The 15,920-nt window shown below is 41.4% G+C and overlaps 1 protein-coding gene across 1 annotated transcript in view; it reads right to left on the bottom strand.

Annotated features, from left to right (window-relative positions):
* Nucleotides 1–15,920, bottom strand: part of LOC126298039 (cytosolic carboxypeptidase 6) — a 1,900,625-nt gene that overhangs the window by 647,175 nt on the left and 1,237,530 nt on the right. Inside the window, exon 10 of the mRNA XM_049989358.1 lies at nt 198–308. Coding sequence (XP_049845315.1) covers nt 198–308 — 111 coding nt within the window. The remainder of the gene's footprint in view (nt 1–197; nt 309–15,920) is intronic.

The raw sequence follows: 15,920 nt of genomic DNA, 5'->3' as shown, positions 1-15,920 counted from the left end.
CTCCTGGCTCTTAAATAATAAGTCCCGGATAGAGTTTGAGTTATGGAGTGAATTATTTTTGAAAGAGGCATTTACACAGATTAAGCTTGGTAGATGATGAAGATGAATTCATTACCTAAACAGCTGCTAAGAATGATTAATGGCAATACATATTAATTTTTGCACAAAATGATAATTTCTTATGATCTTCAACTTACCTACGTGTTGTACCTTGCTTGGTGACGTCTCTGTTGTACATTGTGTTTGTAGGCGTATAGTCCTCTGCATTCTGAGCTAACATCTTCGGGAATACAATATGCCTCTCGTATCTAAAAATAAAGATATTCCATAGGAGTGAAAGGTAATATTATGAAAAAAAAATAGTTACAGAGGTGGAAAAGAAAAATTGTTTGGATGGTATGGACTCTTAATAAACGATTTTATTATTTTGATATTCCTTTCATTAATTTCAATTATTTAAATATGTGCCTACGAGACATGTATATTTATGTCAAAGCTTCATTATTTGCACTATCTTTCACTTCATATTTGAGTTATATCAGAATACTGAATTGCAATTAAGAGTTAATGTAAGGGCATTTATTGTAGTTATATTCCTTTGCGGAATGAGTCAGTAGGTGTTCAGTATTATGGACATTCTACAATGTAAATTGTTGTTGGAAAATAAAGTGTAATTTCCTACTTCCGTTATATTTTGTTCTTAATTACGTCATTGTTTAGTGGTACATCGTCTCTTGTTTGCTATTTGCTTAGAAGGTGTCCGAGAGACTTCAGAAATATAAATAGGAGAGAGGTTATTCCAATTTTCGACTAGTCACTGATGTTTCTCAACCACAGTACACGAAATTGATTGAAAGGGGTTACTGAATACGTATCAGTAAACTGCTGTTCAGCGGTACACGACTTATTATGAATGTAATGAAATTATATACTTCAGTAAACAAAAGGTGTTAAAGAAGCATTCACTTTATTCGGAGTAGGAATTACACTGTCGAACAGAATTATGGTGCTTCACGCAGGTAACGCATGTGAGAAATCGCATCCGATACTGCCAATATTTGTGTGGTACACAATACGTTTTATTATGTACTTTCTAATATAGATCGGGAAAGCCCACTCCCAAATCCTCTTAGTGCTCCTTCACATATCTTTTAAAAAATTTCTTCAGTTTTCCGCCCTTGGTTTTGTTATAAGAAACATGGTTTTGAAGTTCTGTTCCGATTAACAAGTAGGAAACATTTATATTCGAGAATGAGAAGCAGTTCCAGAAATTCTGTCAGCCGCTTTATGTAACAGAGGGTGAGGCAGCTAAGACATGCCACCGCAAATATATCCAGAATAAGTAAATGTACAGAGATATGGTTTTCATCGAGTTACAGCGGCAATATGGCGAATTACCTCACTTTTACAGGCAATTTTTATCGTTTATAGTCGTCGAATTACGACACCGACTTCGTTTTTTTCTAATGAAACTATATACGTTATTCTGTGGCATTTTAAAGAAGCTTCTGAGAGAGCTTTAGTGTGTGAGGGTAGAACAAATAGTATCAAGATAACTGCGCTGCAATCCAGTGTCCCGCCATCAGGAGAACGTGTTACACCACGGGCTGTCCTATTTTACCTAATGTAAGCAAGCACGTAGCTGAGGCATTGTTTGTGTGTTTATTATTAAGGCTGTCATACTAAGTGCTCCAAATGTTAACTTTGAGTACTCTTAGACTCCACGTTGAATTTTATCTGAAGTTGACAGCGGCACAGGCCCATATTATGAGGCATATTATGCCTATGTGAGTCATCGGTGTTTCCTAACAGACCTCTTGTTTTAATTTTCGCCACAAATAAAAGTATAGAAGTTTTAAGTGGGTGACTGTGCAAATCATTTTGCCTTTCCTAAAAGACTATTCCAATTATCTCTAAATGTTCCACTCAAGAGGATTTGTCAGTACATGCGTTGAATGCGAGGGACGTCCATCATGTTGGTACGACACTCACTGTCGTATGTCCAGTGGGATGTCTACCAATAATTGCGGCAGCAGCACACCTTAGGAATCGACATGCTTAAGTGTGTTGAGATTCTTATCAATAAAGCTGGGACCAGTGGTGCGGACCTTGAGAAACAAGCACCAAACGTTGATAGACCAAGAGCGTCGTTTTTGTCCACTTCGTTGAATCAGCATGGATTGTCAGTTGGTGATTAGTGCACATTGCATGCATGGTTTCTAAATGATGCTTCTTCTTTAAACATAAGTTGGTATAAATATCCTCAATCATTTTGTACTTTTCGTAAATAACATTCGGAAAACTGTAACCAATTTTGTGAGTCATTCCCGTGAAGCTGTACACTGTCTGAAATGAGATGGAATGTAGCTTCCGCAGAACACTAGTTTCGTTGATCCCCCTGTTAATCTCATTTGCATTCTGTGTTACGCTGCTAAAACGTTGGTTTCATTTGTTTCATCAGTTGGTCTTCTTTTGCCTTGGTATATTTTATCCTCCACAATTCCAGTCTCTATAACTTTTCTTATAATGTTTGCAAAGACAGATCGGAAGTTCTTGTCACCAACTGGATGCTCTTCAGCGTATAAGCGCATAGCTGATCTAAGTTTGGAAACAGTCGCCATAAAGATTTCATTATTCAGGTGTCGTATACATTGTCAATGTCTCAACAGGGGTATGTGGGACCTCTTCTCCTGACGATGGGACAGTGGTCTGTGACACTCTTATCTTGATGTTATGGAATCAAGTTCCATGCACGTTTATCGTCGAATCTCTCTTAGAAGCTTCTTTCACATCCTCAGAAAGGTAGTATATAGTTCAATTACAAAAAAAGATTGTAGGTGTCATAATTCGGCGAATATAAAACGAAATTACTTGCTAGCGTCAGGAAATTCTGTATATTGTCTGCTATAACTTGACGGAGACTACACCTAGATATATTTATCAATTCTGAGCATTTTATGGGTGTCCAGTCTTTGCTGCCTCGTCCTACGATTATGTTTCCGTGAAACTCAAATGGGAACTGAACGAACTAGTCACCCGTCCTGTCGTTTTGTATTGAAGCTCAAAATTCTTCGTAAACATACTCCGGCAGAGCTCTCGCATGTTGCATCGGTATTAGAAAAGCTTTAGCAATAGTAGCGAACACAGTCTCATTTGAAGATTAACTACAGTTTAGAGTAATAATTGTTTCCACCTACTAACGTTCGTCCCTACTATACGGGGTGTTAGGAATAAAGGTAAAGATATTGTGATCATTAATACCTTAATATCTTTTCACTTCATTGTGTTAGCTGTTTATTCTCTGAGGCTAACTGTCTTGCTGTAAACACATCACATAATTTACTACTTGAAGTTTTTTACACGATCGTAACTTCACCATTGCCCACATTTCAGTACCTGACCTGCTGCACTGGGGAAAATAATCTTCAATGGCTGGACAGTGCCATGAATACCTGAAGGTACTAACCAACCTAAGAACATACTACTCGTAAGAGCTATAATCATTCGCCTACAAATGAACTAAACGATAATCTAATGTTGTTCAGTACATCGTCGTCAGTCATCATTAGAAATATCTTAACTTATACTCTTTAACACTCTGTACGTACAATCATGCCCATGTATAAAGGAAAACCCGTAAAAGGCTTTCCAGTTGACCATCAAATTAAGGACTCACATCATGCATGTTAACATTTACTCTATTTCTTTTTATCGTGAGTGCACCATCAGGTCCCAAGTTGTTGACGTGTGACAACTCAATGGGCTAGAACCGGAAGACAGTTAGTTACATTCCTGATGGCGAAAGATATTTTCATGAGCCGAGAAGTTTAGAACAAGGGCGATTTACAGTGCCAGGTCGTCAGACTATGTAATGGGTCATAAGAGAAACATTTTTCAGTTGTCCCGCAGTATTTGGCCATGAAGAATTACTGACGGGATACGACCATCATATGGCGAAGCCGGCCGGAGCGGCCTTGCAATTCTAGGCGCTACAGTCTGGAGCCGAGCTACAGCTACGGTCGCAGGTTCGAACCCTGCCTCGGGCATGGATGTGTGTGATGTCCTTAGGTTAGTTAAGTTTAATTAGTTCTAAGTTCTAGGCGACTGATGACCTCAGAAGTTAAGTCGCATAGTGCTCAGAGCCATTTGAACCATATGGCGAAGATAAACACAATTCCACCCTTGTTGATGTTTGAGAGGAACGGGCTACTTCCCGGACAAACATTCCTCTTCTTCCTTTTCCCAGCATCATCAGTTACACTTCACACGTAGTCCTCTACAATGATCTTTAATAATCAAACAGAGCAGCCATGTTAGCTGAAGTATATGTACCACTACGCGCGAACGAAGGAAACATCTACAAGAATACATGCAATAATGCAATACCGTCTTGAATTGCTATAATGACTGCGTTTCAACATCCATATCAGCGGTGTTCCGGTTCTTTGCTTTTGCTGGCACGAAAGCAGGTTTCCATAATAAATCTACCAACATGGTTCTGCGTTACGGTTTCCTGTCCGAAAAAGAAAAACCACTTTTGAATTGACAGAAGTCTTACAAAAATGCGAAGCTAGTTTGGTGTTCAGTAGATTCCCGCACACTCTCCTTAAAAAAAAGAAAGAAACAGTTGAAGTTCCGAGAATGCTGGACGTATTTCAGCAGGCAGCCGTGTCATCTTAAGGAAGCGCAATATGAGAATGCACCGTATGATAGGCCTCGTGTGAATCACGTCTCATAAACAGAAGTACATGAATGGTGGCACTTAACGTCCCGTCGAATTAATTAGAAACAGAGCACAAGCTCCGATAGAATAGGAGTGGGGAAGGAAACGGGCCCTAAAAAGAGGAACCATTTCGGGATTTGTCTTAAGCCATTTAGTGGAAACTATGGAAAACTTAAATATGAAGAGCTAGACGGGAAGCTCTCCATTGTAATATCACTGTGCCACCTTGCTCGAATGCTGTAATAGTGATTATGTTTTAGTTTTATTTTATACAGTAGGTGGTTTCATTACAATCTATCCTTAAAAAGAGAGATTCTGAAATAAAATTCCAAATACCAACCAGTAATGCAATTTGTTAACTTACTGTTTATTTCTGCTACTTTACGGTGTTATTTCATTTTAATTCTTTTCCAGTTTTGTCACTTTTTAGAGCGTGATCATCATATTAAAGATAATTAACATATACCTTTTATTATCGCCCGGCTGATGGGCTTATTTACCCATAAACGGTGTTAAAGGGCAATGACATTCTGCTGCCAGATTACTACCTGTGTATCTTCACGTGGTATAAATTTTAATATCTAAATGGGCTTGAAGGCTCTTTAAGATGCGTTTATGCAAACCACATACTTCCTAACGTTCTACAGGTTCGTGACGCTGTGTTCTGACAGCTAAATGTTGAGTGTTGGAACCCTTCTACTAACCGTTAATTACCTCTAATAAATAAACTTAACAATCTTGTTATTTCGACTATTTTCATGATGCCATCGCTTCATGTTATAAACCACCCTTCTATCACTATGGAGCAAGTCATAACCATACGAGAGTCAAGGCTACGAACTGGGAGGCTACTTCCAACTGGAACTCCTGTAGACTTGTAACATTTCTCCGAGTCATACCTTAATGCATGGTTTGTTGCTTTTAGCAGAAAACAACAAAAAATCAGCATGTTTTCAGGAAAAATGTTCTGGAAAGAATATCATTTACAGTTTTAATATTAATTGTAAGTATTCCACGTTGTCACTGTAATATTGTGTTGTATTGGTACTTTGCTGCTTGAAATATATGTCTGACTGAACCAATTATGGTAAGAGGAAGTTTCAGCCGCAAAGAGATTCGATAACATACACGCATCTACTTCTTTGTCAGAAGAATAATCGTTGCAAAAGATTGATACATGGCACCTATCGGGGAACTATGCTTATTTTCTTCTGACGTTTGTTGGGGGTAATGAGTCGAAGTTTTATAGGGACAAGGGAGTTCAAGGAAACCATGTTAAATGAAAGGCGATCGTCATACCTTTTTACGTAAGGTGTAAATAATTATTAAAAGGGGATGAAATATTTCGTGATTAAAGCTTCGGACCATCTCTATATGTGTACCAATAGTTTGTAATTTTACCCTAAAATCGTCTCTACCTTCTTCCTTTCTGATATATAACCGTATATAACAACCTTTGCATTCATAAAAATTGTAAGTAATGTAGAGAAGAATTTATTTGAAATCAGTTAAATTAACATTGGATGAAACTGATGAGATTAGTAGCAACTACAGTTATCAGCAGGACATTGAATTTAATCGATATTTCCAAAAAGTATAACAAAAGTATGATTTTACGAATTTCTGTTCATTAAGAACTGGATTATTTTCTGGTAACCGACAACTGTGCGTTCTCTTGCGAAGAAACTTGGCTGATATTTGCACTTTATTAGAGATTTCAAAATGAAGTTTGACATTCGACACTCAAAACAAAGTAAGAGTTAGCATCACTGCGTTAGTTGCGTCCTGTAGACCTCTGCACGTGATTGTATTATCTACGCCTGTAATTCCAGTACATATGGTAATATCCTGAGGAATGAAAGTCGAATTTTTATTGCCAAAAGGCCACTGTGCTATAAAATCGGCAGCTTTTAAATTTTTCTTAGTTCTGACAGAGCGTTTCATCATCGCAACTACTTTCAGTTTATTGCTTCTAGAGAACAGTAACAATTCTGGACATTATTTGTCTATTTAAAGGATAATCTGCAAAATCTATAGGATTAAGACTTTATTATTCGCGTAGAGAACCAATACAGAACTCTTCTTTATCAATGGAGTAATTTAAAAAAAAAAATAGTGAATAAGTTTATGAATAATGGGAAGCGTGTATATTTCTGTTACGATTCTGCGCTACATTGTGACACTTACTCCATTATGCAATTTCCTGATTGTGCACTTTCAGTGTGAGTTATAGATGGTTGAAAATGCATCATATAACAAATATTGATCAATAATATTTGCACATAAGTCAGCTGTTAGTTCAGGTAATCAGCTTTATGCAGAATGTACGTAATAAACGGGAACGCATGTTTCTTCGATGGCTCTCATATGTTATTCACTTGAAGAAAAGTAGTCTGTCTTTGGGTGGTCAGCAACTTTACTACCTGCAGACAGTTATGTTATCTAATTCACATTCTTCTATTATATAAAAACCTGGTCGATGATTTTAAATGTCATAGATATATGACTGTCACTTTTAAAATCAAAGTGAGGCATTATTCTTCCCTTGACAATTTTTCTGTTCAGTACATATGTTGTGTTTATACAAGTGTAGCATGTACAGTACAAACCAATAGAAAGTATGTTATGTATGATTGTTGCTTTGTCATGTATTGTTAACAGGGTCCCAAATTTAACAACGGGTAGGCAAGTATGAAAATGATGAAAATCCTAATAGTCTGCTAAATATCCCATTCCACGTCATTACATATATATCATTCAGAAATTACTTTGGCTACAACTCGATAATTTGGTAACAGAATGCTTATTCAGCTGATGCTGTAACGCAAGAAATTCTGTTATCGGGGACCAAGAAAAATCGGAGGGTCTTTGTGAAGTAGGTAATACGAGCGCCTGAATACACGTATTCATCTTTTTACGCGCCTCCCTTCAGAAACGCAAACTCTGTGGGTGGAAGTGAGAGCTGGGGCTTCCCCTAAGCCGCGGCGCCGCGTCGCGCAGGGAAAAATGCGACACATGGCGCGGCTTGAGTCCGGGATGAAAATGAGTTTGCGGCCGCTCCGGGGGCTGAGGCTGGTGCGCAATTGCGGGGCGCCTCAAATTACATCCGCGCCCGCCTTCACAAGGAGCAGAGCTGGGCGCTACATCATTTGAGGTATTCTTCACAAGGGCCCTTGTTACTCAACTTGTTGGCCGGGCACAATTCGTTAAAGGAGACACTTCGTTTATTCTCTCGGCGAATATGGCGTAGGGACGGGAGAAGCTAGGCAGGGAATTTGTTAGTTACAATAACTTTCCTCATAACTTTTGTACGCCTTCTGAAGTATTATCCTTTACACTGTCTACGTGAACGTTCGTTATTATTATGTATGTGGAATATTAGTTACTCATAAAAGAAATAAACGTATCTTCTCCTAATTGCGGGTATAAGGGAAAAAAATAATTATTTTATAGGAGAATGAAACGAGTCGTCTTCAACACCAGTAGATGAAAAGGGATGTGACGAAATAAATGTACTTACTATTAGGTACTAGAGTAATTCTGGCTATTGGGGAATTATATGGATGGGGCATAAAGGAATCGATGGAAAAAGGAAGAAACGTTGGGGACAAGCAATGCCGTTTCACTGCAAGTACTGGCGTATTGATAATGTATTAACAATAAAACATTTGACAGGAAAGATTAAAAAGTTTGATACAGATAGGAATGTAATATTTATTAATTTAGAAAAGGCATATCAAAGCAGCCGTATCAGAAGGTTATACTGGATGATACAAGAAAGTGTAGTGACTGGGAAATGCGTATCAGTTATAAGAAATTCATAAGGAGGGATGGAAGGGATGACGAAAGTGTGTGGTTTTTTCTGCGAACCATCAGGTAAATACATCTTTGTTGCTGCTTTTTGTCCAAAGACAGCTTTGATAAAGCTGTATGCGCTGTTGACTTGTTCAATCATCTTTTCATCTCTGCGTAAATATTGCAACATAAATCCATTTGGACCTACTTACAGTATTTAAGCTTGGTATCCCTCTGTAGAGTCAACCTTCCACACTTCCTTGGAACATCAAACTGTCAAATCCTTGTTACCTCTGCATGTGTACAGTTAAAGATCTCTTCCTTTAGTGAAGTTGTGCCACAAATTTCTTTTTGTCCCAGTAGCATTGAGTACAGACTCATTAGCTGCTTTATCTATTCACCAAATAGTCAGTATTCTTGTGTAGAAGCACATTTCAAAACATTCTATTTTCTTCTTGTGTCCATTGTTTATCGTCAACTACTATGGTACACATCATATTATGGTACACCTCAGACAAATACCTCCAGGAAAGACTTCCTAACAATTGAAATTATATTTTGTGTTAAAAAATCTCCATCTTTCCTAAAATGATTTTCTGGTTACTACCTGTCAGCATTTTACATCATCGCACGTTCAACCAGAATCGGTTACTTCGCCTCCTTAATAACATACCACACCTACTATTTTTAGGGTCCCACTTCCTGGTGTAATTCCTTCATCATTAACTGATTTAATTTGAATACATTCCATTGTTGTTTTGCTTTATTTTATACTCATGATTTTCATTTCAAGACATTATCCATTCCATTGACGTTTAAATCTTTCGCCGTCTCACACCGAATTACAGTGTCGTCAGCAAACCTTAAAGCATTTATTTGGTCTTGGTGAACTTAACATCTGGACCTACGCACCTTGTACCACTGATAGTCATTCTGTTTCCTATTCCACGCACTAATAGAGCGAGGGACAAGCAGCTCTCTATATGTCTCCGCAAGAGCCCCACCTCCCTTCTAGTATCTTCGCAGTCCTTACACGATATGTACTTTGGCGGTGTTACAACTGTTCTCCAGTCAACCGTAAATAACGCAGCAGCACACGCATCGGTACCTATGTCACTAGTAGTCGTCAGTCTGACGCACCGGAGACGTTGCCCACGTGTCCTGGTGGCCAGCATCACGGACCATTGGTTAGCTCTCTCATTATCGTCGTAGATGGCTCCCTGGGGAAGCACCCTGCTGCTCTGTACGAGGTGGTCTTAGACGTGAGAGACGACAACGGTGTGTGCTCACAGTCGCAGGTGAGGGAAAGGCAGCTACTGCGCTCCCCTGAGATCATGACAGTTTGGATGCACGTAAGGTAGAACGACGTGGGCCTCTAGGGGTCTTGGTGTTAGGAACCACCGAAGTCTTCACATGAGCAGAGGCGAAGAAGAGGTGACAGTAGCAAACAACAGCCAAATCTTTCAGGCTGGGTTGGCTGTGGGATCATAGATGCAGCTGATCCAGCCAGACCATGACTAGAGCGTCACAGGTCAAACTTCCAGACCCCTTAACTACAAATTGACACAAGGCTTTGAAAGTCTGAGTATTTCTACACAACTTTCTACGCCAATGACATTACTGTGTGATAAGAATGACCGAATTTTCGGATATGTTAGCACTCTGCACCCTGCCACAGCGTCACAACCCTTCTCTTCAGGCTTTCACAGTTTAGTTATTTCCGCAGCGTCTGGGTACTGAAAGCCAATTTTCCACACGACTTACACGTTATTACTTCACTGTGCATGGCAACAGAATGACGGTATGCTCCCTTCCCTGTGAAATCACTCTGCTGCATCTACACCTTGGTCATCCATCTCGGGTGGTATGTTGCTGTTAGCTTGGTGGGATGCTTATGCTACATGCAATAACGGATGTTCTTCGTCATTGGCTTTCCCATCTAGTCATTGCATAGTATCCTTCCTGCCTTGCATTCAACTCTAGCGCTGTCGCTGCCACAGAAAAAAAAAAAAAAATCTCATCACACCGTAATATCATCCTGGGGCGGGAAACTGCCCGTTTCTTAAGAAATTTCACCTCAACTTTAAGTTCGCGATGTTCCTGGAACAATCTCGTTATACACTAAGTCTGTTTATAAATAATTCTTCTGCTACCAGTCACGATTTTACTTACTTTTCACAGGACGGGTTTCGGGGAATGATTACCATTTTCAAGTGCGTTTTTTGTATGTATTACGCCATTTTCTTTGTGATGTTGTCGATGTGTGAGAGTTTGCTTCATTTAGTTGACGTTACTCTAATATATATGAAACACGCGACTTTTGTTTGGTTTCTGATCATTTTGTGAAGTAAGTAGCGAAATTTATAAGAATTTGAAGTTACAGTTTTCTTATGGTCTATTTGTGCAGAGTCTCATACACACTAAGCATTATACACGACTTTCTGGAAACTTTAAACATCGAAAATATCTTACATAACAAAACAGTGACACAGTTGTTCCTACAAGTAGTCAACAGAGATAACAAACATATTCCACAGAATATGATATGCTTTTGTACAGAGATTATCTATGTTAACGATTGGGATCATAATTTACTTATGTTCTGTGTTAAAACTTTATGTTTTCTGTAACTGAATATATCTCCAGTTTTTCTAGCAAATCCATTTTATGTCATTTATTTATCGGTGTAGTTCTTTGACATTTTGCTCTGTTTTTCCAAATGGGCGTCCTGTATTATGTATGTCAGTTGCTATGGCTTTTGTAGTGTGTCTGTAGTGTGCGTAGGATTTAATGTATTCTGTGTACCTGGCGCTGAAATTTTGGCATGTTTGTCCTAGGTAGAAAGCAAACCATTTCTGACATGATACCTTGTATATTCCAGAATCTACATTTGGATAATGATTACGGTTTACATTATATATTAGCTTTTGTTGTACTTTATTAGGTGTATAAAACCCAATTTTTATATTGTGATATTTGAAAATATTAGCAAACTTCTGTGATACATTGGCAATATATGGGATACTACACTCCTGGAAATGGAAAAAAGAACACATTGACACCGGTGTGTCAGACCCACCATACTTGCTCCGGACACTGCGAGAGGGCTGTACAAGCAATGATCACACGCACGGCACAGCGGACACACCAGGAACCGCGGTGTTGGCCGTCGAATGGCGCTAGCTGCGCAGCATTTGTGCACCGCCGCCGTCAGTGTCAGCCAGTTAGCCGTGGCATACGGATCTCCATCGCAGTCTTTAACACTGGTAGCACGCTGCGACAGCGTGGACGTGAACCGTATGTGCAGTTCACGGACTTTGAGCGAGGGCGTATAGTGGGCATGCGGGAGGACGGGTGGACATACCGCCGAATTGCTCAACACGTGGGGCGTGAGGTCTCCACAGTACATCGATGTTGTCGCCAGTGGTCGGCGGAAGGTGCACGTGCCCGTCGACCTGGGACCGGACCGCAGCGACGCACGGATGCACGCCAAGACCGTAGGATCCTACGCAGTGCCGTAGGGGACCGCACCGCCACTTCCCAGCAAATTAGGGACACTGTTGCTCCTGGGGTATCGGCGAGGACCATTCGCAACCGTCTCCATGAAGCTGGGCTACGGTCCCACACACCGTTAGGACGTCTTCCGCTCACGCCCCAACATCGTGCAGCCCGCCTCCAGTGGTGTCGCGACAGGCGTGAATGGAGGGACGAATGGAGACGTGTCGTCTTCAGCGATGAGAGTCGCTTCTGCCTTGGTGCCAATGATGGTCGTATGCGTGTTTGGCGCCGTGCAGGTGAGCGCCACAATCAGGACTGCATACGACCGAGGCACATAGGGCCAACACCCGGCATCATGGTGTGGGGAGCGATCTCCTACACTGGCCGTACACCTCTGGTGATCGTCGAGGGGCCACTGAATAGTGCACGGTACATCCAAACCGTCATCGAACCCATCGTTCTACCATTCCTAGACCGGCAAGGGAACTTGCTGTTCCAACAGGACAATGCACGTCCGCATGTATCGCGTGCCACCCAACGTGCTCTAGAAGGTGTAAGACAACTACCCTGGCCAGCAAGATCTCCGGATCTGTCCCCCATTGAGCATGTTTGGGACTGGATGAAGCGTCGTCTCACGCGGTCTGCACGTCCAGCACGAACGCTGGTCCAACTGAGGCGCCAGGTGGAAATGGCATGGCAAGCCGTTCCACAGGACTACATCCAGCATCTCTACGATCGTCTCCATGGGAGAATAGCAGCCTGCATTGCTGAGAAAGGTGGATATGCACTGTACTAGTTCCGACATTGTGCATGCTCTGTTGCCTGTGTCTATGTGCCTGTGGTTCTGTCAGTGTGATCATGTGATGTATCTGACCCCAGGAATGTGTCAATAAAGTTTCCCCTTCCTGGGACAATGAATTCACGGTGTTCTTATTTCAATTTCCAGGAGTGTAGATATACATGTGGTTTTCTCTTTTTTTCTGTAGTACAGTTTTCATCTGGGTCTTCCTTCACTTTGTCTAGGATTACGTCAACCAAGTAAATATTGGAAACTGCAATCTTTTTCGCTGTGTTTATTTCTTGTTGCATGTTTTCTTGGTTCAGTGGTATTTTAGTTGCCTTTATGCTGCCTGTTTATGGATATCTGGATGTCATGAGGTTGTAGGGATTCTTGTGTCAGTCATTGTGTTTTCCTATACATTTTGAATGTGTCTGTTTTGTTGTGTCTTGTAATATTTAGATCGAGAAAGTAGATGCATTTATTTTGCTCATACTGCACTGTAAATTTTATTTTCTCATGTAGATTATTGCAGTAATTTAGAATGCCTGTGATTTCTTTGGTATCCCCTTTCACTAACAGTTGTGTGTCATCTACACATTTCCTACAAAATTCAATTTCCTTTAGGCAAGGTGCTTGGCTGTTAAATAATTTAATTATTAAATAAATAAATAATAAAATTAAATAAAATATTTAACAGCCAAGAATCTTGCCTAAAAAATTCAGTTCTATAGGAGATATGTAGATGACAGACACACAACCATTACTGAAAATTTTCACTAACGTAATAGTAACTTAGAATGTTTGTGCACAGTGACCAAGAAAGCCTATAACCACGAAAATGGAAACACCTGAGCGCATCACAACGAGACTTCCACGCCGGAACAACAAATGAGTGACCTTTACAAAACATTCATTCAAACATCAGTCCAGCTTCCAAAGTGACATCGCCTATTACTAAGTTTTCTCTCCTACCACAGGATACCCACAGAATTTATGAAAAGACTATGTAACATCAGTATGACCTTATTGTAAAATAGTTTTTGTAATGCCGTTTAGCCTGAATATCAGGTATTCCCTCGGAACATGTCGCTAAATACACTCCTGGAAATTGAAATAAGAACACCATGAATTCATTGTCCCAGGAAGGGGAAACTTTATTGACACATTCCTGGGGTCAGATACATCACATGATCACATTGACAAAACCACAGGCACATAGACACAGCCAACAGAGCTCAATGGGGGACAGATCCGGAGATCTTGCTGGCCAGGGTAGTTGACTTACACCTTCTAGAGCACGTTGGGTGGCACGGGATACATGCGGACGTGCATTGTCCTGTTGCAACAGCAAGTTCCCTTGCCGGTCTAGGAATGGTAGAACAATGGGTTCGATGACGGTTTGGATGTACCGTGCACTATTCAGTGTCCCCTCGACGATCACCAGAGGTGTACGGCCAGTGTAGGAGATCGCTCCCCACACCATGATGCTGGGTGTTTGCCCTGTGTGCCTCGGTCGTATGCAGTCCTGATTGTGGCGCTCACCTGCACGGCGCCAAACACGCATACGACCATCATTGGCGCCAAGGCAGAAGCGACTCTCATCACTGAAGATGACACGTCTCCATTAGTCCCTCCATTCACGATTGTCGCGACACCACTGGAGGCGGGCTGTACGATGTTGGGGCGTGAGCGGAAGACGGCCTAACGGTGTGCGGGACCGTAGCCCAGCTTCATGGAGACGGTTGCGAATGGTCCTCGCCGATACCCCAGGAGCAAGAGTGTCCCTAATTTGATGGGAAGTGGCAGTGCGGTCCCCTACGGCACTGCGTAGGATCCTACGGTCTTGGCGTGCATCTGTGCATCGCTGCGGTCCGGTCCCAGGTCGACGGGCACGTGCACCTTCCGCCGACCACTGGCGACAACATCGATGTACTGTGGAGACCTCACGCCCCACGTGTTGAGCAATTCGGCAGTACGTCCACCCAGCCTCCCGTATGCCCACTATACGGCCTCCCTCAAAGTCCGTGAACTGCACATATGGTTCACGTCCACGCTGTCGCGGCATGCTACCAGTGTTAAAGACTGCGATGGAGCTCCATATGCCACAGCAAACTGGCTGACACTGACGGCGACGGTGCACAAATGCTGCGCAGCTAGCGCCATTCGACGGCCAACACCGCGGTTCCTGATGTGTCCGCTGTGCCGTGCGTGTGATCATTGCTTGTACAGCCCTCCTGCAGTGTCCGGAGCAAGTATGGTGGGTCTGACACACCGGTGTCAATGTGTTCTTTTTTCCATTTCCAGGAGTGTATATAAGTAATACAATAGTCAACAAAGTTTGTGAATGGTAGCGGTAATTTCAAAAAATCTTCACATATATCTTGAGACAGTCACACGATCGAAAAATAGTCAAAGTGATTCAAAAAGAAAGGAATGGTTGACCCCAAACAAAGAAGAAACACCCCATACAAAGACCTGTGGGCATCCACAAAAGGTAAAACTATGCTTCTTATGGAATACCGACGGTGTATTGTACTAAGGATGGTTTCCCCGAAGTGTAACCATCCCAAATAACGTTTATTGCCATCAACTGAGACGTGTTGCAGACGGAACCAAAGACCAATGTCCAGGAAGACTGCGTGAAGTGACGCTACTTCATGATAAAGCGCGCCCACACTCTGCTCGACTGACAACCAATACTATGCAGGAGTTAGGTTGGGATATTGTTCCGCATTCTCCTTATTCACGTGATATGCGTCTTCACATTTTTACCTTTTCCACTGTCTATCGAACAACCTTCAACGAACATCCTTTCTGGATGCAAATGCGCTACGAACATGGCTCGACGAATTTTTCACCTCAAAACTACGTGATTTCTACAGGCACGAAATCGAAAAGTTACCCCAGCATAAGCAGAATGCTGCAAAAAGTACAGGGGAATTTATTATTGATGACTAAAATCTCTGTTATGTGTATCTGCAGTGTTTATTGAACGTATGGAAACACTCAACGAACTTATGCACCTATCCAATAACAATTATACATTGAAAAGTAATACACCCGCAAGCCAGCATTACTTTGTACACCATCATTTTTCTAGGAGGTGATCACACACAATACAAA

Source organism: Schistocerca gregaria, chromosome X, assembly GCF_023897955.1.
Source record: "Schistocerca gregaria isolate iqSchGreg1 chromosome X, iqSchGreg1.2, whole genome shotgun sequence".
Lineage (NCBI taxonomy): Eukaryota > Metazoa > Arthropoda > Insecta > Orthoptera > Acrididae > Schistocerca > Schistocerca gregaria.
This window is presented reverse-complemented; position numbering and strand designations above follow the sequence as displayed.